The sequence below is a fragment of the Melanotaenia boesemani genome, chromosome 6, assembly GCF_017639745.1.
Source record: "Melanotaenia boesemani isolate fMelBoe1 chromosome 6, fMelBoe1.pri, whole genome shotgun sequence".
Taxonomy (NCBI): domain Eukaryota; kingdom Metazoa; phylum Chordata; class Actinopteri; order Atheriniformes; family Melanotaeniidae; genus Melanotaenia; species Melanotaenia boesemani.
In genome coordinates, this window is record NC_055687.1 from 12,517,524 (window position 1) to 12,543,362 (window position 25,839).

At 37.6% G+C, this 25,839-nt stretch overlaps 1 protein-coding gene across 2 annotated transcripts in view; it reads left to right on the forward strand.

Moving 5' to 3' along the window:
* Positions 1-16,058: 16,058 nt before the first annotated feature.
* The window catches only part of slc9a1a (solute carrier family 9 member A1a), a 37,678-nt gene continuing 27,897 nt past the window's right edge, over positions 16,059-25,839 (forward strand). Inside the window, exon 1 of one of the 2 annotated variants that reach the window (XM_041988384.1) lies at positions 16,059-17,414. In XM_041988384.1, the coding sequence (XP_041844318.1) occupies positions 17,123-17,414 (292 nt within the window). In that variant the 5' untranslated portion in view covers positions 16,059-17,122. The remainder of the gene's footprint in view (positions 17,415-25,839) is intronic. The other variant, XM_041988385.1, reaches the window with a different exon arrangement.

Below are 25,839 nucleotides of genomic sequence, written 5' to 3' on the forward strand. Positions count from 1 at the left end.
TTCAATATGTCACTTTTGATTCTGGTTGAATGTGCAAGTACATGACTGTATCAGTGCATGCCCTCTTCTCCATGTAATGGGCAAGTGAGTGAGTGTGTGCAGGTTAGTGCTAATGGGAATAATACTTCTGAGAGATGAAGTGTTTTCTAACTGACAGCTCCTTGTGGGCCAATGTGAGCAGGGCTGTCAGGCATCAGTAAACTGTGGTTTGATGACTCATAATTCCTCTGACTGTCTAACTGTATGAAAGAACAGAAAGACAGGTTGCCAGTCCACTGCAAGGCCAACACAGAGAGACAATCACTTACAATCACTCCCAGGGAGTATTCAGGGACACTTGCCACTTATGCATATATATATATATATATATATATATATATATATATATATATATATATATATATATGTTTTTGTTAGTTTCAGTGACTGAATACAAATTAAGTAAAATGCTTTTAGTTTGTTGACCTTTTAGAAACTTGATCAAGTTGATTTTGCTGTACGAAAGTAACTTGATTGATAAATTTCACATAAATTAGAAGAGATGCTTCACAAAATGTTGGTTTTATTGTATAACAGACATGATTTCAAGTTCACCTTATTAAAGTAATTGATTACCTATAAATTGCTCCTACTTTGCAGCAGGAACTTGATGTGGGCTGATTTCTGCTGAAACTTATGTCAGACCACATACGTCTCTGTGACGATGCAGCAGGACAAGTGGTTTTAAACACAGGCACAGCCAGTAAGAGAGCAGAACATGCTGTCTAGACAATGAAAATATGGAGAGTTGGTTTCCTCACACCAAGTGCTTTGGAGCTTTGCGATCATCACAGGTGACATAGGATTATGTTTGTTCTTTTTTCTCTTTTAACATTTTATTGTTCCTAAATAATGCAAAACAAGAAGATCAAAGAAAACTAATACAAGGAAAAATTGAAACATTTTAGCTTGAATGACTGGGAAATGGACATGACAGTTTATTTTAATGTTTTAAATCTTTCTGAAATCGATCAAAACTTTGTGTCATTTGCATTATTAACTAAATTAGTAAAAAATAAAAACAAAAAAGTACTTTTAAAAATGTATTGTTTAATTTCATATAAACTATATATATATATATTACTAATTTTCCAAAGTAAAAGCACAAGGTTTCATACAGTGAATTATCTCTAATTTGTTGTTAATGGAAGTTAACAGCACTGTGGGAAACCTGCTGCCCCCCATTACCATTCCTCATGTACTTAACATAATTACACCGATTGTCTTAAGTATGCTTATTTTTTCAATATTTGCCCTCCAAAGTTCAAATAACTTATTTATGATTAGTATGGCTAACAACTAGATTCAAATTAAGTTAAATAATTATGACAAAATGAACCTGGTTTGTCAGGGATTACGGTGGAGGTGAGGACCCAATTGCAGGCAGTCAGAGCAGGAAGCAGAATTGGTGCAGATGAACGGTTTATTGTCCAAGACTCGAGACAAGGAACCACACAAGACAGGGAAAATCCAGACATAAACCACACATGACCAAATGAGAGGATCTGACAAGGAGTGACTGAAAACCAGGGACATATATACACTGAAGGAGTAACGGGGAACAGGTGAAGTGGATGAGCAATCAGACCAGGTGTTCTAATGAGGCAGAAACAGAAACCACAAAGCAACAAAAACCCAAACATGATCTTAACAGAAACAAATGACAAAAAACCAGAACCAGAAAAAGAAGATCACCCCTACACAGCCCATGATTGTGACAATGGTTACACTAAAATTAATTTATATCCTGTAGATATATTCTGTTAAAACCAATGTTCCATTAAGCAATAGTTATTTCTTGTAGTCAACAAGTTTATTTCATTCACTATTAAAAGTAAACAGAAACTCATCTACTGTAAAAATGATGTAAACTAGTCATGCTGTTTCTTCCATAGGGTTACATAATATGTAATATATAGCTATTGTGGCGCTTTCGTTGTGTTTGCATGTATCCACTGCAGCCAGTCTAAGGGCCAACCATAAATTAGCCTTTGTAAATAAATTATACCTGGGAGAGCACAAATCTTGAACTTAGTAAATTCACGCAATATACAACAAGCTGTGATTTCAAACTGCAGGAGCTGAGCTCTGCATTATAAACATGGTGCATGCTTGTAATCTTTGCCGGTCTTCCTTTACGTAACATAAACATGGGCCCATTAAATCATCTAAGTGCTGCTTTCTTCTTGTAACTTGGCTCATATTATGTGTAAATATGTTTCCACACATAAAAAACCCAAAAATCACATATGCGCTCTCCACCCACCAAAGAACAAACACATGCACACACACCACATCACACAGTCCCCTTGTTATTTTCAATATTAGGGTCTGCGGTTGAAGTTCCCAAAAGAAACATGTTTCTTTGTTTCTTCATCTTCTGATCTCTGACGTGACAAACGTCTACGATCTGTTTTTTTCTCCTCTTCCAAAACAGTGCAGTTGTTTGTTTCTGTCATCTTCCAAGACAATGGCTCATTCAGAAAAAAAGGCCTTGTGAGGGCATCATTTTGTGTTGGGACAATGACGATGTGGTCGAGACAAAAGAAAGGTTTTCCTCACTTTCAGAAGCAGAGAATGAAGACATCTGGGTCAACCTGCTTTCTCTTTCTAAGAGAAATTGAAATGAATTTTCCCACAGTTTAAGGGTGAAGAACTTTACACAAAAGCAACTTGACTGCAGGTAACAGAGGTTAATCATTGCCTGTCCAAAGCTGGCCGAGATCCAGTAAAAAGCCTGTTTATCCTACCTTTTAGGTAACATTTCCTCTATTCTACAATAGACTAAGTTGCCGTCGACATTTTATTATTCTCACTGACTTGTCTAGTGCATGACATCTTCATTTGGAATTCATCAGTGGGTAGGGCTGATTACAGAGTGCTGTTTGTCTATTGTGTCGTTTCCCTGGTAGCAAACATGTCTGGGTTTTCAGTGGGCATTGTTCAAAGCTGTGACTCGAACACACGCCAGAATGTTGTTTTAAAGGCTTTATCATGTGTGAGCATTGCACTTCGCACAATACCTGCCGTGGTTAATGGTTAAATCTGTTGTAGTTTGGGTTTTTACTCATGTTTTGTGGTAAATTCTTATCTAGTTGGATGATGTTTAGCTACCAGATGTCCCACAGGCATGTTTCTGTAGGCATCAAAAAGTGGTGAACCCTCCATTTTCTCTTTCAAAATTAATGTTCAATCAGAAGAAAGAAAGAAAACAAATGTTAGCTCTTCTTCGTTGGATCTTAATATCATTAACTGATGTTCTGTGTTCAGAGTTCAGCCCAACCCATTGCTACGTGCATCCACCTTCCTCTGCTCTTCACACTGGGTTTTGTGGATTTGGGCTTTGTCCATGATGTCATTTTGTGGAAAACCACTACTTTGATAACATGAGGAACAGGAGTTCAGTTTCTCTCAGCTCGAAGTAACACCTACCTAAGATGTCATCACATTTATACAGACAGACACACATCAGTAAACACTGGCTGACTTCCTCCTGAATAAGGCATCAGACTGAAGCTGGAATTCCACAGATCCTTGGGGTTAGCTCCACTTCTCTAATGCAATATTAAAATCCAGCCTGTGTCTGATGCTGCAGTGTGCCCAGCTTCTGCATAGCTGTCTTTTTCCATTACTGTCCATGCTGAGTCATGCTCCCCACACAGACGCTGCCTTCACGGCCTCTTGACATTCTCGCCTCTGCTTGAGGGCAGCAGGGGGGAACGTGTATGCAGGAACACAGGCAAGAGCGAATGTATGCTGTCACGTGCTTTAAGTTTAACATCCATATAAATAAATAAATAAATACACACACACACACACACACACACACACACACACATATATATATATATATATATATAAATACACTACCGTTCAAAAGTTTGGGGTCACTTCCCTATTGAATCCCATGGCAAAGTATATATATATATCTTGTGGCTCCTTTTTAATATTTCTTGATGCCTGTTTTTTGTTGCCGTTTTGTTTTGTAACACAGTTTTCTTTGTGTTTTGTTGTATTTATCTAGTTTAACACAATGAAAATATTTCACTCATACTTAAATCTCATTTATATTTGATTAAAAGTGAGTGAAAGTGGCTGCGTGGCATGTCTCCCCTTAGATTTTACCTACTTTTTACTCCATCAGCATAACAAATAATTAATTTTATGCAGAGGATGTAATTATTAATGTTAAAACAGACCTGTATGAAATGGTTTGTCTGCATAATCAAATCTTCTTCGCTGCGTTTACCTGATAATGCTGATCATTACCTTCGATTGTTCCAGGATATTTAGAGTTTTCCTCCTTGCAAAAGGCCTCATATGAAATGAGGTAACAATAAGTATTAATGTTGTGCAGCTACTGAGGAAGCATAATTTAGATGTAGAGTATGTTGGACAGAGATATAAAGAGAGCCAGGAAGGATGTGGCCAGTCCTGTGCTGTGCTGGCTCGCTCTTCCTGCCTCTGTCCATTTTCTATATATATTAACAGGCAGGGTTACATTATTACTCTCGCCCTCATAAAACAAGGCATTACGTTGTAGAACTGAGTCTATAAACCAGTTTAAACATGCTCCAGTAGGTCCCATAGCTCCCTTTAGAAGAAATTCTTCTAGAAATAATTCCCTCCATAATTAAGAGGGCCTATTTTTTGTCATCCCCACACTGAAAACGGAATGAAGACAGAGTTGTGGTTGTTTCTCTGCTCCTTTTTATAGACTCAACAATCACTGTGCTCCTCTTATGCGGTTTAACTCCGAGTCACAGTGGCAGTAAACCCTAGACCTGCCTCGTCACCCAGAGATGGCACAGAGAAAGTTGAAATGTGGCTGAAAATGAGAACTCTTGATCTGATTAAAAATGCTGTTGTTGTGACATATTTAGCAAATCAAGAGTAAATTACAGTTTACTTTACAGTAATGGTGTTTAAAAAACATGGTGCAATGACCAAAGTTCCCAAATTTCAGTCAGAAAAATTCTCATCACCATGAAAATTAAAGCCTTTCCTCCCACTCAGAATGTATCTCAGGCTGAGCAGAAGATAAACTAAACGCTTCTGGGAATAGAGAGAGGGAAGCCGAGGCATTACACTGCTGTTCAGTGTTATTAGGGCAAGAATAAAAGTATATGAACAGACATTACTTTAATGGCCAGCTGAGGTCACTGGGGTCAGAATCCTTGTATTTTTTTCTCTCTTTGACAGATGTTTAGCATAGACAGGTGTTTTTATGTGTGCAAGAATGAACAAGTTTTTGTTTTCTGAGTCAAAGTGTTTTGAAATGTATATCAACCTCCTTGCAGACACACCTGTAGGCTATAATGTTAGAGCATGGTCTAGTCAGTTGTAGGCAACTCTAGTTCTCTAGAGCCACAGTCCTGCAGGTTTTAGCTCATCAAGTTCGTTTAAGTGACTTATTAATTTAAATCAGCTGTGCTGAAAAAAGGAAACTTCTCAAACTTGCCTGTCTGCGGCTCTCAAAGACTGGCATTGCTCCTGATCTAAGCAGAAAAGTAAACAGATCTGAATAACATGTGGACTGGCTGTTCAGTGACAAAATGAGATTTTAGCCTAAAAAAAACACTCATTTTTCAGAGAAAAGGGACCACGTTTCCATCACATCCCACAGCTGAAGAGACAATAACAAGGGTTGAGATTTTAATTCCTTCTTTTAACAATATTGTTTTGATTGCATATGTTAAAAAACAATTTTCTCTAGTAAGTAGTTTCCTAACAGATAATTTGTTGCTTGCAGGTTACATTGTAAGTATTATCAAAACTACACCTGAATGCCAGTCAAATGGTCTTTTAGGTCCTTGTTTTGCAGAAAATCAAATTATTATCTGTCCAAATGCAATTATTAATTTACAAGACAATTCATTCTAGTAGGCTTATAATTGCTAAATAATAGATTATGTTTATTTTAAGGTGCTGTTGACATGACACTTTTACCATTCAGTAACTTTAATGGTCACACATGGAAGTAACATGAAACGGAAGCTTCAGGATCAGTTTGTGACCCTCCAACCCAGATTAATAACACTGAGTCTGTATGGCTGTCTGATGTTGGTTGGTCAGCAACTAAAAAGTCCTCTCAACAAAAACGAAGAAGATTTGAAAAGGGACTGGCATAATAATTTTACTGCCTTACCTTTACTATACGAAATAATTGCTAAAGCTAAAATAATTACTTTCCCCTTTATTGAAATAGTTACTGTCTCTATAAAGTTTAACACAGTCTTACTATCCTGGAACTTCTTGATGCAGGTTCACCCATAAATATGCAGGTTCTTCTCTTTTATTCAGGATTAGTACAGCAGCAATTACTGGTAGCAAAACTATCACAGAAGGAGATTTATTGTATTAACTATATTTAAATTTCAATTCAAGGGGCTTAGGGTACACCTCCAGTTCAAAAAGGTTGGTCATGATAAATTAATTTTATGATGCATCTCATCATAGAGATGAGTGTTGGTCTAGTGCAAAATTTAAGTTACCATCTCATCTCTGACTGCCACTGACTGGATCAAACACAGTCTGACTGTAACCAAGCAGATAAGTTACATGGAATCTGTAACTTAAATAACTCTATAGCACTGTAGGTTGTTTGTTCAGGCACATTTGCCTTTAATTCATATTTTGCACTTTAAATATGCATTGTTGCACAGAAATGTTTGATTATTTATTGATATTTATTGAACAGTGTAATAACAATATCTGATTATGTCTTCCAGTTGGATGTGAAATACAAAGGCATTAATAAAGATTTGATGGCTTAAGACTGTACATATTGTATGCAAATGTGACTGCAGGATGTAGTTATGAGGGAAATGGTCTGTAACTCATCTGACCTGACTAGTGTCCTCTCCAGGGTGATTGGGCATATGCTTCCCTGGGGGCCTGAACACTCTTTAAAGGTTCCAGGTGAGTCAGGTGAGTGTGGATGAGATTATTTATACTTTTAGGGTTTTAAGTGTTGGGGAATGGTTTGGGGGGTTTTTTTTTCTATGTGTGTTTATATAATTATTTGAGTAAGTAGGTTATGGATATTTTTAGTCTGTATAGTGAGATTTTAGAATGTAGAATTTGTTTTGTGACCTGGGAAACACCTCTGTTAGCAGGAAGTAGTTTAGCATAATCAGAAGAGGAGATAAATTGCGCATGTTTGCTCATATGAGAAGCTGCTGTTGCTGGTGGAGGCTGGGCTGCTCCACAATAGGATGGTGTGAGTCCCCTGGTCCAGTTTCTATTTAATAAATAAAATAATTTTGTACTGGATTCCGCTTTCATTGCGTCACTGTTTCCAGCCACTCACACAGGGCATCTTGTCACACTGACCCTTCAACTTTGCAGTCATGAGTCATGAGAAAAAAGAAAGATATAAAGAAAATTAAAACAAAAAAAAAAAGACCATAGACTGGGTAATTGTCAATCCATCAATCCAGTTACAAGTTGGCATTGTGTCCCATGAACATTGCCTGATACAAACAGTGTAAAACGCTACCATCTCCCAATTTATGTGCTATGAAATGGTTCCCTATGAGACTGGCCTGGCACATTTAGCTAACTTTTGATAATTACATTTATATTCTAAATGCACGACTATATTCATTGTGTTATGTCGCTAATAAACAATGTTGCTGTGAACTTATTGTAAGTGTAAAATCGTCTAATATCAATGTTAAAAAGGAGCATCAAACATTCAGAGCATCACTTGCAGCAGTAGAAATAAATACACACTCATTAGATAAAGTACAAACTGCCATATAACAATTAATGAAATCAAATTTCTTCCAAGACTATGATAACTGGTTATCAATGTCAAAGTCTCAGAACAGTCTGCACTGTGTGGACATAATTACCCAGCAAAAACATCACCAGGTCCAAATGAAAGCTTATTCTGTTTAATAATACATGGGAGCAGAATTTCTTGTGGGGGTAAATTATACATGAAAACCACGGTGGTAAAATGCAGAGCCACTGTGTCGAGGTACATGCTGAAACATCTCCTTCTGGCTGACTGCACCTTGCCAAGAGGAAGATTTGTGTTCACGCTCGGTGGCCGAGCAAACAGGGGTTGAGTCAGGACATTGGTGAACGTGATTATGAGTGATATCACGTTATCTGAGTGGCGCGGAGATTTCTCAAGAGAGCAGCTGACAGCCCTCTACATGTGTATGTATTTTTTTTTTTTTATTAAACAGAGAACTGATGCTGTAACTTTCGTCTGACACTGTGTTTAGAATTTCTCTTCGAGGTACTGCTATACAGTTCACATCTAAGCTGGCCTTGGATAGGGCTGCATGAGGTGAGCCATTTACTGTGTCTCTCTCATCACTGGCCTTTAAAATGAAGTCATAAGTCTAGCAGATGTTCAGCATCACTGTGGAATTATTGAGGCCCTCTACAGGTGGAGTTTTTTTTTTTTTTTTTTTCATTTTTAGAGCAAAAACAAAAATGTCCCTCAGATAAATACAATCACAAGATATATTGTGTATTCTTTACATTTAATAGGAAGTTTAATTATTGATCATCTTGGCAACATATGTGGGTATATTGTCAAGTGAATATCCACCTCACAGCAAATCTCACCCACTGCTTTGAAGTTCAAAGTGGTGCCTTTTCTCCCTCATCTATTCTGGGAGGTGCCAGATGTGACCTGAGCAGAACTGTTTGTGAGCACACCTTTCATGGTAATGAGGTACGAGTTATGGTTTGTTCCCTGGAGCCAAAAGGTCTGTCTGAAACACAAAAAGAAGCGTACATCAGAAATCTTGACAGCACAGTGAAAACTTTGATGGCCAAAAAATACATTTTTATTAAAACAGTGTGTGTTGGAGAAATATTTCATTTCGAGTCAGGTCACTTTCTTCCCACCTGAAACTGATTTGCACTGTAAATAAGCTAAACTTATCTTTTCTAAAAGAGTTAAGCCTTCTCTTACACAAACAATTAAAGACATTGCTTTCTAGCAATGTCTTCTACAATTAGACTGGTTTCAGAAAGAAGAGTAGTGTGTTTGCTGACTTTTGTTTCTGGTTGAAACCAGCAGCAGCACATTAAACCCTTGCTTAATGCAAGTGGAATTATTGAAAATCCCAATAGTAATTTCTATTTAGGGATCTCATTGTCATGTCTCTTAAGAGGACACATGAACAGAATTGGACCTGCTCTGTTTATTAGCATGAATGGGAAAATGGCGCCACCCTCAGTCAGAAGCTTGTATACACACATTTCACAGGAAATAACATCCTCTGACACTGGGAGGAGGTGTTGCATCATATGAGGATTTTTTTAAGCAATCAGAATATAAATAATATTTTAGATAAAAGTGCTGGATTAAATTCTGCATATAAATCACAAAAAAAAATCAAAGAGGAAAAAAGAGAAGAGAGTCAGAGACAAGGGAAAGAGATAAGATAAGGTACAAAAAGGCTCACAATTTTCCAAATAAAACTAGTTCAAATGCATTAAAAAGCAGTAAAATAAATATAGAATAAATAATAAAATCTGTATACATCAGATACTAAATTTGCATTTAAAACAAACTATTACAAACTGTAACCTTCACAGTAGTGATGTATGGTTGTTAGATGTTCTGACAGCCCAGGGGTAAAAACTGGTCTTTAATCTGTTTGTCTCTTCTGATGCTTTGTGTCTTCTTCCTCAGGACAGCAGGCTGAACAGGTCATGACCAGGCTGGGAACAGTCTCTGGCAATCTATTTTTTCTCTGGACACACATTTGGTGGTGGCAATGTCACCCAGCGAGGGCAGGGGCAGCCAACTATCTTCCTTGCTGTCTTAGTCTCCCTCCCCAGCTTCTTCCTCTCAGCCTCAGTGCCGCCAGCATACTAGACTATGCCACCATACACCAGCACACTGTCAAAGATGGAGTGGAAGAAGGTCACCAGCAGCTTCTCCTCCAGTCTGAGGAATCTCAAGAAGTGTAATTGCTGCTGGGCCTTCTTCATCCCTGAGTTTTTGTGTGCTGTCCAGGAAAGATCTTCAGAGATATGAGTCCCCGGAAATTTAAATGTGGGAACTGACTCCTCACACTCCCTAAAGGCTAATTAGTGAATTACATAATGCAGCAAAAAGGGAGTGGTTGTTAACCCAGAACAAAATAAACCAAAAGACTATTGTAGCACATGAACCTCATTCATTTAGTCGGTTTTGTAAAAGCCTTAATTGCTGGCTAAATTTCTTGATTCTAAGCTGGTTATTTCATTACAAAGTTCTCCATCTTTGAAGAAACTCTTGCAGTTTGTACCAAAAACTGAGAGAAACAAGTAAGAAGTGGAAGAACTCAATATTTTATGAGTGAAAGACATAATGCAAAGAAAAGAAAATGGATTTAATTAAATTGGTGAATTAACAATTGAGTCTGAAAAGCAAAATCCTGGTAATTCAGAGTAAAAACACAATTGTTTTGTTTGCCCTAAATATCATATATGAAACTCTTGAAACAAAAGATGCTCTAAAATAAAAAGATCCACATAAGGAATAATGTTACTCCGTTAGTGTTGCATTAGTGTGAGGAAATAGACAGCAAGTGTAAATTAAAAGAAAAAAAGATAAAATAAACCAGACTTGATCTTGGCTTCGGTTAAATCCAATTCTCCTATGAAACAAATCCTCCTTATTTGCTTACAGTTGCTGTTTATATTAGACAGAAAGTGTATATTACTTGGCAAACACAGTACTGTCTAATACACTTTTGCTCTTAAGAGAACCTGCATTTTTCTAAATATTACCAGGAAAACCAAAAGTAGGGGCAGGAAACGTGCAAATAGTATACAAATAAAAAACAGTGCAGTTTTAAATACTTTCAGATACTGTTCATAGGTTTACTGAATGTGTTATTTTCTAGGTTGTCTGTAGATACAACAAAGGCTTAAATTATTTAAGTCATTGTTAGGTAGTTTAACAAACTGGAGCCTACCCAAGCTGCTACTAGGCCAGAGGCAGGGCACACCCTGTACAGGTATGCTATTGCATGACTGGCTTAACAAACAAACAAAAAAGAACACATTCCTCTGTAAATGGCCAGATACACTAACTACACTGAAAATGAGTGAAAAGGCAGTCAATGTCCAAAGGAGTATTTTCAAAGAATTTCAAAAACCCTGGTGTCCAAGACCACCTTAGAAATACCCAAAGTCTGACTCCTCAGAAGCTAAATATAAAGAAATAATGGATGTTTCAAGACTTATAAATGATGCTATATGCAAGGAAAATGACTCATTCCATGTGTGGCATTTCTCTGAGCAGTATGTTATATCATAAGTCTTGGTCATTTAACTAAATGATTGGTTATAACTGTGTATTTCAGCTGCAGTAATCTGCTGAAATTATTTAGGTTACACTGGTTATGTGGATTCTGAGCAGCCACCAAATTATGATGGAGACATTGCAATGTGTGGATCACTGTCTGACCAGTAGCATGTCATCACCACATGGCCATAATTATAGCAATATATCTTTGTTTCAGTGTAATATGACTGAAATAATCCCCTATGGAAGCCAGTGAAAGCTACATTATACTTATTAAGCATAATGTGATCTGGAACTGATCTGAACAGTGATATTTGCAAATGCTGAGAGCAAATTGCTCAACAATGAAGGAGAAAGAAGAGGCAAACAGAGGAAGAGCTGGACATCATCCAGAGATGACTGTCAGCCTGGAGAATCCTCAAATAACCACCTCTGCTCAGGATACGCAATTAAAGCCGTCAAAATATTTTGCCTCGGTCTCTGCTGACAGACATGCTGTCAGAGCTGTCATCATTTGCAGAGATTATCCCAGGTAGCATCGTGTCGCCATTTGTTTTTCCAGGTCTCACTACAGATCCCCGCTGGCTTCTTTGTCACAAAACCAAAAGGTGACAGCACTGGATCCTGCAGCTAGCCTCTAATGAAAAGGCATTTAGTGGTGAGCTAGGACTCGATAAGCGATGCTGACAGTCTCTCAGCAGCAGACTGAGGAAAACTGTAGGCTAATAAACTGTTTTATAAATTGGGTGGAAGACAGATTAATTGCATGTGACATCTGGTGAACAGGTGGTATATAAAATAGCTGTAAAGGCTCAATTTGGCCTGATTTCACTTGTTTGTGTTGCGGGCACCTCAGCACATTTATCTGTTTAAGCTACAGGGTTTTGAGAGTGGAGTCCTTTTTTCCTAAGTAGAACAAACATGGAGAAAACAAAGAAGAAAAGAAAATGAGAATGCTTCTAATTTATTGGTTTTGAAATAGTAAAAATTGCAGCCAACCTTTTGTTGGCTTGTTTTGCTCCTCATTGAGTGGCTTGAGGGAGAAGACAGACAACAAACTCGGATAAATAGAGAACTTCAAAGCATATATAAACTAGTTTTGGGTCAGAATGGACTGGATGGTTTCATGACCTACAACTTGTGTAATTGCACAGTTTGTAAAAGAAAACAGGGCTTCTGTGATGGGTACTGTGCTTTCTTTAGCTTCAAGAATATGAAAGAAAACATTCCAAAGGCAAAAGCAAAGAAGTTTTGGACATCTGGCTTGGTCACCAAAGTTCAATAAAAATGTTTTGTTTGATGTTGGATGAATAAAGCTTTTTATATACAGCTCCTTTGGCTTCAGGCTATGGTTTATTTTTTATTTTTGTAGAGTAGATTTAATCTTTGATCAAATCTAAATCTTTGACCTCAGTGGTCCTTACTCTGCTGAACCCCAAGGGCTTTCAGTTCATATGGCCTTGAAGCACATAATCTTTTTGTTATAAGTAGTTTCAGCATGAATTTGATTGGCTGAGCATGTGTTTAGTTCTAACATCCTGAGTAATTTACCTCATATCCGCTGTCCACGGCACTGAGCCTCCTGTTATTTTCTCCAGGAATTTGATGCTGTTTGGAATAATTTGGGGTTTAGGCAGCAAAACTTTTGGCAACACAGAGTTACCACAACTGAGCTGAAGTGGGTAGATATGAGGAAAGCATTTATATCTTTCAAGATAGAGTGAGAACACACCAAGTTCGTTTGCAAAATGTGATTAAAAGGCGAGCCAACTCTGAATTTTTTTTTTCTGCAGTTGTATCAACACAATCTTAATACATATATCTGAAGAAATAAATGAAATAAAATTAAATGAAAATAGAACAAAATAAACACACAAAACTGACAGCAATACACTGGGAAGCCCTCCACAAATTGCATATAAAACCTGTACTGTGGAATTTTTCTCTCCCTCATGGCAGTGAAAGTAATTACAGAAACAAATTATGTTAATTTAATTGTTAATCTACAACATTGTTTACTTTTTAAGACAATAATCCTCCCTCTGAACATCTCTGCCCTGGCTTTTTTTTTTCTTTTTTTTTTTTATATTTATTTTATGCATCAAGATGCTTCCCAGGTTTTTGGCCCATAGGATCCAGCTAATGTAGATCCTAATTTACTTACCAGATATAAAAATGTGTGTATTGTCATGCCTAGTGCTGCAGGTGGGCTGGAGTCTATTGAAATTGTAATGGGCCAACAAAACGACAAATTTGACTAAGAACATACACTCACACAGCTATGCTCAATTTAGTTAAACCATGCTTTTGGACTATGGCAGAAAATTTGTGTATCAGCAGAAAACCCACACGACACAGAAAACATGCAAAGAGAGGGACAAGCCAAAGTTTGAATTAAAAACCATCTTCTTGTGAGGCCACAGCCCTGCCTCAAAAACAAACTCATTATTCTGCTATATACTGGAATATTTTCCTGTAGCAACAGATTAGACTCAGAATCTGAACTGAATCATCTCTATGTAAGTCTGTTAGAATCAGGAAACAGTGAGATCTCCTCACTATCACTTCACATTAAAAACAAAGCCAGCATGCTTACAGCAATAATCGTAAAGATAAAACACTTTTAATGTGAGTAAAAGAAAGTAAATGGATGTACTAGTCACGGCAAAATATATAAACAGCAAGCATTTCAACTTTCAAATGAATGAATACACACATTATTGCAGACAGAGCTCAATCTAATTTACTTTTTGATTATATAATCGGTACCTGTGCTGTTTGTTTAAAAACTTGTCCTGTCCTGCAGCGTAGGAGCAGAATGATGATCTGGCTGCTGTGTTGCGGCAAACAAATTTGCTTTTCCAAGGGGAGCTTTATGGGTATAAGGCTCCTCTCGATAATCTGATTCATTTATTTGTTTATTTACTGTTATTAATTAACTTTGAATTATGGAATCTATGACTTGACAGAAAAAGAGGGAGGACAGCGAAAAGAAGCCCTGTGCTTTTTCTACTACAGTGTTTAAAAAGAATCACCTGTGGAAAAAGTGCTGTGAATCTGACGTGTGAAACATACTTATTTGTGGCCAAAACCCCTTCTAACTGAGGTTTGTCACAAGGCTAATTCCAATCATGACAACAATAGAAGGCTGTAAAACATAAAACACCTAATAGTCATAAAGAGTGATAAAGACATTGAGACATACACAAATGCCACAGGCTCTTTGATGTCTCAATTCTGGCTTAAACTGAGTTTTTGTAAATGAGTTATATACAGCACAGTGGTATCAACTTTGACCAGACCTTATTAACGATATGTCCCAGCGGATTCTTACCAACTAGACATTATCTTGTCCATTTTGTTTAGAAGGTTTGTCTCAGAAAAAAAATAACATGTGATTTTACTGGTAAATTTAATGTCTAAAAGGTCAGAGGGCAGCTATGTGGGTCCATATAAATAATAACCAACCTATATCTTGTTTCTTTTTTTTGCTTTAGTGAACGGTATACTTCTTAACATTTTTCACTATATTCTGAGTTCACAATTTATTATCAATGAATCTATCAGATTTTCTCAGTTAACAAGTGCAGTTTTGTTTGTACACACTCAGCTGCCTATGTGCTGCTTTTGAATCAACTTTACAAAAAATACTAGTTTCATTAATATGTCACATAAACACAAAAAAACTCTTGTGAACAAATGGGGTGGCTCCGTTTTTTTGCTTTGGCAACTGGAGGGATCAGATGTTACTAATGTGGAAGGTGTGCTTGGAAATGTACTGCACTGAATCTTCATTCTGAACTTGTAATGCAAGACGTTTTTAAGGCCACTCCCACAGACACAGACAGTTTTTGAGACTCACTAAACTGCTTCAGAAACTTGAATAACTAGATCTGGGGGATGTGGCTGAAACTGAAACTGACCTCTCAAAAAATGTGATGGCTATAAAACAGTTTTATGTAGCTCTAAATCTCCCATTGGGAATACCATTGCTCATAATTTTAGATCACATCATGCTTAAGGACTATTTAGTGTAATGATCTGATATCTTCAGGCATAATTTGTATTAAGACTCAGCATACTGTGGTTAGTCTATGTCAGCAGAATCAAATGGTTAGATTGTATATCTGAAGAAACAAGTAAAATGTACCCTTTTTTAGAAAACACTACCATGTGGTTGATTTTGACCTTTGCTCACACTGTACATGAAACCACAAAAGTATTAAATTTGTATAATTTATAATACGGATCCTACATATCTACAAAACTTATGAAAACTGTTTTTGCACACAGGCTTATAAAACGTCCTAGCACTTCACCATGAAGTCGACACCTGACCTAAAATAAACCCAGCTACAAATAAACTTCAAATAAACCTATTTGCAACAGTTTTCTTGTATTTATGTTCATATCTGTCACTTTTAACATTTCTTTCTGAGCTAATTTTGCTTTTATTTGTATCAGTTAATACTGTTGCAATCTGTGTTACGTTTTGTGGAGAATCAGATTTCTGTAAAATACCAGTTTGTTAGTCAGCAAATGGTTGTAAATGAACAAAAATGGCTGTGAAAGGAGATTATGAGACCTCATTCCTTACAAGATGGCATTTCTTTCCCACCATGCAACAATGCATGACCCTTTGCATTCTCCATATCATTTTCCATTGCTTTTATTCATTTTTTAAAATGAGATTACCACTTTTAACCCGAGAAACTGTGAACTGTTACCTAAGATCCAGATTTCAAGATATTTTACATGTTCCACTCTTTTTGCAACCTGTGCCTCTGCGTTAGCCCCTGAACAAAAATTTCTACACCCGCCCCTGAAAAGAGCTGTCCATTGGATTGAGCCCTTTTTTTTCATTTTTCCACCCCACCCAGGAGGCACCTTAAACCTCCATTCCTATAGGTGTCACTAGAGTCGAACATCCCCCCCACCTTCTACTCCACTCCTCATCCTCCTCCCATCCAGTGAACCTCCGCGAAAGGGTGTGCATTTTGAAGGTTGTATGAAGCTCTAACATCACTGCAAACCGGACTAGTCGCCAGTTGTCTTGAGAAGCTAAGACAAGTGTCTGAAGAAGCCGGCTCATCCCGAGTCTTCCCCTTCTTGCCTCAAACGCCGAGACGGTCCAAGGTCTTTCCCACCTCAGGCGTACGATGGAGATGCCGCATACTCGGAAATTAGCATTAAAAAGTTAAAATACATATGGCAAAATGCGGTGTGGCAGCAGTGATGGATTTCATCAAGGTCAGTGTCTGAAATCATCCGCCTCACAGAAGAGTTTCTCGGGCCGTCGGAAAGCAAGAAGTGGCGAGGAGGGGATGCTGCTGTGTCTCTGCCTTCAGCATCAAGTGACATCTTGCACTGACTAAGGATATTGATAGTCACAAACACTGAAGTGGGAAAACTTGTCAGAAACCGCTCCGAGAAAACAACCAGGTTATCTGCTTCTGCATTGTTGTCTGAGCCATTTTAGAAATAAACCATTTCCAGCATCTTGGCGTCCATTGCTTTCCATTAACAACGGCCTGTGTCGGTGTGACGGTTTACCTGACAACGAACTACGGTGAAGTCAAGCTAGCTAACGGTGCATGACCGAGTTGGCCGTTGGTTCGGTTTAAACAGCCGAACCGACCGCTGAAGTTGCGTGTTTAGCGGCTGAAGAGTTGGCGAACTGTCACAACGTTACAAAGTTTTTTTCGTTTTTTTTCTTAACCAAATCAACTTCCTTAAACTTCATTCGTGTTGGAAACGGACTTTTCTAAACTACTTGTTTCCCCTGTCATACCGCCTTTGTTTTAAACAACAATGCCCCCGAGGAAAGGCTCCCGCTGCCCGACCGGCTTCGGTAGGAGTTTACCGGAGCTGGGTCTGCTCCTGCTGACGGTGTTTGTGTTATTGGAGGGCTCCGTGCTTTCTCTCGGCGCTGCCAGCTCTCCGGATACCAGCCATCATGAAAAATTGGACAACAAACATGTGGAAGAAAAACATAACAAGAACACAACGAAGGCTTTCCCTGTACTCAGCTTCGAGTACGAAAACATCAGAACACCCTTTGAAATCTCACTATGGGTGCTTCTTGCCTCTTTAATGAAATTAGGTAAGTATACTGTACATGACGCCTGTTTTACAAGCTGCCCGAAGCTCGGCAGATTTCAGCTCAGCCCTTTCAGGAAGTACATGCATGTTGTGTTAGGTGGCAATGCCTAAAGGTGCTTTTTTCTTTTTATTTCTTTCAAATGGCAGGTAAGCAGGCTAGCCCAGTTTCAGCCACTTTATTAAGATGCAGAAATAGGCTCCCCTGTGTAAAAATATGAAAAAATAAAAATACCTAAACAAGCAAGATTTTCACAGTGGAATATTTTCTGTTAGATTAAATGACTAATAACTTTAATCAAGATCTAATTCATAAAATAAATCCAACTAAGAAGTGGATTAAGAAAACAATGTGGACTGGCTCACAAAGGAGTGATGAAACCTATCTGCTTGTATTCTGCATAAGGTACCATGGATAATTCTAGTTCAGTCAGTGAGAGGTCAAACTTGCAACGCTGCTCAGGCAGGTTGCTCATCAGATCTGTCAAGGGTCCTTTAGAGCTGTGCTTCCTGAATGACAAAGCAGCTTGATGCAGCAGTCTGGATTTTGGAGAGTAAATACTCGATGTGGCAGATTTTCAAGACATGGAGGATCTCCTTTTATTTTGTTATAAGGCAAAGCTTTCTGACATGTACACAAGAAATGTTCTATAGCAACACACTTTTCTGAGATAATCCATTTAAAGACGAGTGTCCTTGTCAGCCGGCCTCCGTTTTTCTTTTTGTTTGTCTTCTGTTTCCTCAGTCACCTCCCCTATATTCCTGTCTTTCTCCTCAGTCATCAGTTCCTTCTCGTGTTGTGCTTTCAGCAGAACACTGCATTGTCCTCGGCTTTTCTTTTTTTTTCTCTGAGACCCAGCACTCTGTCATTTGCCTGTGACATCAGAGGCCTGACTGAGCACCAGCCTGTAGCCAGGGAGGGTACTGCCTCACTGTCTGGGCAAAAAGCCCAGTGTCTCAGGGGAAAGGACAGGCAGTGAGGGGCCACCTGGCATAGGTGGTTCACTTGCATGATGCATCGCAAGGACATTAAGAGAAAATTAAAGTATAAAGGAAGGAGAGTTGAGGGAATTCAAAAGGTAAAGGAACTAGATTGGAGGCAGGAAAGGAATTGGATGACAGCAGTGGACAATGTGGATTTTAACCCTCCTAATATCCAAGGGCTGCTGAAAATAGGCTCTAAGTAATTTGATGTGACTGCTTTCGATCTACTAGTGAAAAAGTGAATCCACAGTACATATATCTCTTTAACAGCCTTGCTTTTACACTGTGTCTTTCTCTCCTTATTTTTCACACCAGTACTTTTCTTGAATGGATTACTCAAGGCCAAGGCTTTTCATATAAATAAAAACAAGATGTAGTTAAACTGATTATCTGTCCTAAAGAGGCAAATTCTTACAGTATGTATATACAGATTTATGTACAAGGCATCCTCTATTTGGGTTGTTTTAATTAGGTAACAGACATGTATAACACAGAAATGATCAAATGCTCTTATCAATCTGTGGCTCAAAAACTAACTGGCAGAGGAATTGTACTAAATAATCCTCATAAAAATATAAGGTGTATTTGGAAATCTAAGTTTAGTAATAATTAGGAAGATAAAATCACCTTTTTTAGAATCATGTTGTCTATAATGGATCACATATTAAAACCATGCACTACATGAAGACTGTCATTGGATATAATTAGTATAGTAGTTCATATTCTTATCAAAGGTGCACCAGGCACTGACCGTGTCAGTGACCTTTTGTATTTCATTCTGATAACATTATCTTGGAATACACGAGTAGACACGCTTTGCGATAATTACCTTATTACATGTGAAGCTGTTTGTGTCCTTACCCCTCCCTCAGCATAGCAGAGGTTCTTCTAACACATCTGACAAATCCAGTTAGTTTCACTACCCTTTATAATTCACAGCTTACTAAACAGTTTGAAGAGTCGTCTGTTGCTTCAGTGTGACACTCAAACGACACCCACATAGAGTGATATACAGTAGCTGACGTCCGAATGTAGTAGTAGTAGGCAAAAAACGGGGTAAACATCTTTAACTAAATGTGGATTCCTTTTTACAGTAGTGTGCAACAGTCTTAAGCCATCTCTCATTTCTTTATATTTTGATCACAAGGAGCCAGACATTATGTAATCTTTCATTTCAGCAATAGTTCTCCAGGCTTTCTGAAGGTCTTTCAAAGTCTTCCTTAGAGAACAACCACTTTTTCACTCATTTTTGTGTTTTTTTTTCTTCCTTTGTGTTTGTTTGTTTGATTGTTAAGCCACTAAATACTGGCCCTTTGATTAATTTAAGTAGAAAAACCTATTTTAAATAGTTTTTTCATATCAGACACTTTGGTACCAGCACTCTGTTGCAAAGACATATTAGTTTCCATTTCTTTTTAGTTGCATTTAAAAGAAATGCCAAATATAACACAGTTTGATAGGCATGGAGCATTTTTGCACCAATAAGATGATTTATAAAGTACTATTATCCAAAAACGTGGCGTATTTTATCTTGGTGTACAATGTGTTCTGAGGGAAGTGGACAATGTTTTTGCTTGTTTTCATGATTTGTAATAACTAGTTTTGTGATCTATTCAAGTTTACTTTAGTGGCATGATGGATTTTAGCATTTTTTTTTGTTATACAGTATAGTTTTTGGAATGAGAGACATTTTAAGTCTTGAGTATTAAGTCTGGAAGCTTATTTCAAACTCTTCAGAGGTTGAGTTTTCTATAGTTTACTATGTCCTGATCAATACGGTTTCAGGAATGTTCAGTAATCTTGTGTTTGCAGAGTAGGTCTCTCCCTAAGAGACCTGCCCATACCCAAAGAGACAAAAGTAATACAGTAAACAACTGAGATAACAGTTAGTGATCCTGACAGTGAGATAATAATTTAAAGCAGTCAGCCAGAATCGAACAAGGACTGCATTATAGTGAATTAATGTCAGTGTGTCTCCCCACACTTTTACCAGATATATAGCATCTGATAAGTACATTTAATTAATTTATTTTTGTTGTATTTTATTCAGAAAAACCTAATTGAATATGAGTTTAAAGTGTGTCATAATCTATAATGCCTGCAACATGGGAAGCAGTACCGCTTTAGAAACCAAGCCGTTGACAAAGTTTGGGTCACTGTGTCATAAAAGGTACTCTCCTTATCTATACTATGTTATTTAGGTGAAGATTGGACTCTGAAGATTTTCAGATTCCTTAACAAAGAGAAATACTGGCAGGCTGCCAATCTTTAAGATAGGTGCAGATGGAAATGCTTAACATTTCAAGTTCCTATGAGCAGGATTTAGGGTGATCTATATGCAGAAATGCAAGATAATACTCATAAGTATGTTTTCATGACAGTAGCATTATGCCAAATTAAGAATAGTTGTTTTTCGATTAACTTACGAGTTAATATACACTACCGTTCAAAAGTTTGGGGTCACTTCCCTATTGAATCCCATGGCAAAGTGACCCCAAACTTTTGAACGGTAGTGTAGATTGAAAAAATGCAGTGGATCACCCTTCTTTCCACTCTGCCATATTGTGTCACAGTGTTGCTGAAGTGGCACAGAAGAGTCAAACCAAACAGTGGATTGGGTGTTGGCCTTTTCACAGCAAAAGCTTTCACAATAAAGCAAATCTTTTACCATTTATGGGGAAGTAAGAGGTATTCAATTGGTACAACCTGCCATTGGATCATCCAGCTTCTCCCACATCTAACGCGGCTTAAATCCTGTTAGAGAGGTAAGGGTTAGGGGTCAGAAATTGAGGGGTCTTGGGCATAGGTTCTAAACTACATGATGGATGACTTGATTGTTGATAGGATTTGTATATGTACCTCAGAGGAATGCAAAATCTGTGGTTTACCTACATGTATTACAAAGTTAAACTTCTGTTTTTACATCATCCACATGTTCTGTCCTTCCGTCACCCTGTTCGAGCCTCAAATAGTAGCAAGGGGTTGTTGCAAAAACGGTTGGCGTTATCGCAATACAGAGAACAGAGTAGCAACACAAGATTGTGGTTGTTTGCATCTTGAATTAAGTCTTAGTATTACAGCAGTTGCATCCCTGTATTTATCAAGCGTCTTAAGAGTGCCTGTTTAGTCCTAATAACTGAGAATTGTTGAACTCTCAAACTTAAGCATAAAAGCTTTTTATCAACTTTCTCAAGTCTAAGAATCACTCCTACTACTCCAAAGAGACATCCAGTGTGTCCTAAGTGGTGAGGAGTTGTCTGTAGAGCAGGGCTATTCAACTCATCCCACAAGGGCCCCGATCCAGCAAGTTTTCAATGCTCCTCTGCTCTAACTCACCTGACTCAAATGAATGAGTTGTTGCACAGAACTTCATAGGCCAGGGGTGTCCAAAGTCAGTCCTTGAGGGCTGCTGTCCTACAGATTTTCACTGTTTCCCTGACTCAAATTAAATGGGTCCAACAGCCTATGAAGTTCTACACAATGATTCAGTAAAAGGATTCAGGTGTGTTGGAGCAGGGAGACCATGAAAACCTGCAAGTAAAAATGTAAATACAACATAAAAAGACATAAAATACAATCAGAAAGAGTTACATTGAAAATAAAAGTGTACAAATATTTATTCCTAAAAAGAGTTCAATTAGGAAACATTTATATATTATTCATTGCCAATGTATAAATTTTGCATCATTTTGTTGTTTATTAAAATATACAATAAATCAATAAATTTATTGTACAATAAATATACAAAAATGCCCATTGTCCATTTAACAATTCACTGAGGTGTCTCTCAAAGATATTCCGATATTCTTAGAGAAATGGTTACATTTAGCGATTGATCAATTCAATGGATATGGAAGCGATGTCATCTAAAATTCTGTTTACTGCACCTAGTACTGTCGTTACCCCGTTCTGAGACTGAGTCCTACACTTCGCTAAAAGTGCGAGTGAGACACTTGATAAGTAACTTTTAGTGCAGCTTTTAGCCAGGAATTTTTTTTTTTTACTCAGAAAGTAACTCTTAAGTGTTTGTAGGATTCTAAGAAGTTTGATAAATAAATCCACTGATGTATTTTGTTTTTGTTTTGTTTTTTTACAGAATGACATATAGGTGGATAATTGCAGTGGTAATTATCCATAAATAACAATTACATCATTCGTAATAATTACGGATATAATTGTCTTCTCAATGATGTTGATGTGCTCTTTGAAAGAAAGACAATTTATATCTGTCACAAGACAGCCTTGAAGGTGGATTCACACTGTTCCTATACTGTAATAGTCAACACTTATTTGGATTTCCCTCTAAAGTTGCTTTCAGGCCTTTCACTCTGTGTAAAACATCACTCCAAGGCAAATAAACTGTGATGCTTGAAACAGATATTTGATACTGTCACTATGTTGTTCACATGTCAGCACTTTTAATAGATTATGAGTTATTGGAAAGATTAACACAGCTGTTGGTTTATTATTGTCACAACTATTGCCATACAGCAGAAGAGATCTGCCTGAAACACACCAGCATCACACCATAATGAATAATTTAGGCCACATAATTTGCTGGTCTTGCACAACTGGAGCTGGATAATAGTGTTGATCAAACAATCAAATAATGACTCAGCACTGTAATGAACATGAGGTGAATCACTCGCAAGTTAATGTGCTTCGTGACTTTTCTGTGAAATCCAAAGCGCTTAAACTTAAAAGAATGTGTCATCACTCACATAATCATTTTAATACAAAGCGTTTTTAAAATGGTTTCTGTCTCTCATGCTTGCTCACCTGGCAACAGGACACCATTTCTGGCTTTGGAAATTATGAGTGGCAAGTACGTCGCTGTGTCGACACAGGGTGCCTTGCAGAATTGAGAGAGATGTTACCCTTTGCTGCTTTTCAATAACACTGCTGTATAAAGCCTCTCAGAGGGGAATATGGCTCTGACAGCAGCTACTGTTGTTGAGTCGCCATGATGAACTGACTGATCTTTTTCTTAAAGAATAAAAACTCAAATATGTATCTTTTACCATGTATCTCCTTCATACACATCTTGATTGCACTACATTTGTACATGGGGAGTTATTCTTTGGAGTTCATTTCCCTCCTTTACACTACCTAATCTTCTGTGATAAGGCTCTTCACTTAATAATGGCTGAGGGCTATGACCACATTATACTGGACTGAAGCCATAACTGCTGCAGAGTTTTAACAATGTGCTAAATGTCGTCATTAATCCAGGGTTGGATGCCTCAGGCATCTTCCATTAAGCATTTTGTCCTGTGTGTAGAGTCTTTATACGGGATAAGGACTAGTATTCATGCTGAAATTCCTTTTTTTTTTCTCTGTGCATCCACAGCCTTCACTTTTCCCTTTTGGTCACCCATGAATGATATAGAGAAATTTGGAGTTCACTGTTTAGACTGTTTATGTTCTCCGCCAAGGCAGAGGTTATGTTTTCAGCCGCATCTGTCTGTCTGTCTATCTGTCTGTCTGTTAGCAAGATAACTCACAAAGTAATGGACGGATTTTAATTAAGTTTTCACAAAATCTCTCAAATGGAATAAGGAACAACTGATTTGATTTTTGGAGTGATCCGGATAAAGGCCAGCATCCAGGATTCTTTTTTTAACACTGGAATTCCAGTACCCCCTAGAACCTCCAGAGAAGGTCATTTTGACACCTTCCGATGCAGCATGTAAAAGATAAAGGTGGTATTTAGAGGCAAATTTTTTTTTTTCTTTTGAGTCATTCTTAGTATTTAGAAGTAGACACAGCTTCAATAAATAATTTATTAGCATGTGGGATTCCTTTGGGCTTGTATTTCAAATAGAAAATGTCAAATACTTACTAGCTTACAACATTCACTAACCAGTCCATAAAAATCATATAACAAACTTTGATAATTTTTTTTAATGTATTTATATTTTTTAGCAATTTTTTGAGGGTGAAAATAGAAAACAAAACATCATATGATGCTAAACTAATGAAAAAGAACATTGGATGTCACCTGATATTGATTTATTAAATGCATGGCAAGAGCTCAACAATGAATGCACATCGGGTCATTCTGGTATCGATGCAGCTCCGGTAGAGGACCCATGCATTCAGTGCAGAATTGTCCAGGATGTTCTAAAACAGGCTTTCTTCTAGTTGCAGCTCAAGATGAAAACTGCCTCGTCATCTTGTTAAAGATGTCTAAACTTGGAGCTCATCATTTCTCTTCACAGTCTTCCTCACTCCCTTGCTGGAGCCTAGCCAAAGCTTATTCTGCATTCATTTTTTGGCTTCAACCTTCTATTTGCCTGTCTGTCTGTTAGCAACATAACTCAAAAACCACCAAAATTACATTTTGGTGGTGATCCAGCTCACCATCTGGATCCAAGAATTTTTTTAAAGGATTTTTTACTATTGGGAGATAGAGATTATTTTGCCATTACAGCTTGTAACTCAACAAATAATGCCCAGAATCTATGGAAAAACAAACAAGAAACAAGTTAACATCATGGTAGATGCTATAATCTGACATTGTTTGACCCGGCTCATGTTGACATTCTGGATTTGGTGATCCAGAAGGCTAGAAATAAAGTGGGTTCTGGGTGAGCTTTTGGGGTTTTTCCCCAGTTACCCTGTGGCTTGGTGGAGGTCTGCGCTCTCTGAGTGCTTCTAGTTGAATTTGTGTCAGCTTGAAACACAAGCTGTATTTAATTTATACCACTTAGCCCTGATGTTTGCTTTTTCTTCTACACTATCCAACACTATCTGAAGTTTTGTGTACTTTCTTCACAGGGCCTGTTTTTTTATATAATTTTGTCTCGCTGAGGTTTCTCTTTCTCTGAGAATTAACACTGACCCTCTTTTCCATCCTCTGCACAGAGACATTCACATGTTCATCTTATTGGTTCCAATCTAAGATGTTGTCCTGCATCTGATATTAAATCCACATTTTATTTTATTTAAATAAAAATATGATTTAAATGACAAGATAAGATTTCTTATGGAAGTAATCTCTGGAGCCAGTTTTGCATATTGTTGAGCTGATATGTTGTAAATTCAGATGTGAAAAAGATCGTTTTATCTCGGTTGTCTTACCCCTTTCAATCTTTTTAACATTTAAATTAAATAGCAGCTCTATTTATGGGTTATGATTCAAGAAGTGAAAGATGTTAAAGTACCCATGCTTGAGTTCTTCTTTTTTTTTTTCGCTCACAAGAATGCGTTATAGAGGGGGTCATGGGACTGCTGGTATCCTAATAATACCACTGCTTCCTTTCCCATGTCACCCTCTGGATTCACTTAAAGTTTTCTCTTTATAGTCGAGATTTGAAGTGGCCATGTTTCTCTGTAGTCTGTGGAAAGGTGAAGTAAGCTTCTCAGTCAGTAGCACCAGAGGCTACTTCCAGGTGTGTAAGAGTAAATTTCTGAAACACTGACTGTAAGAAGTCCCACTGGAC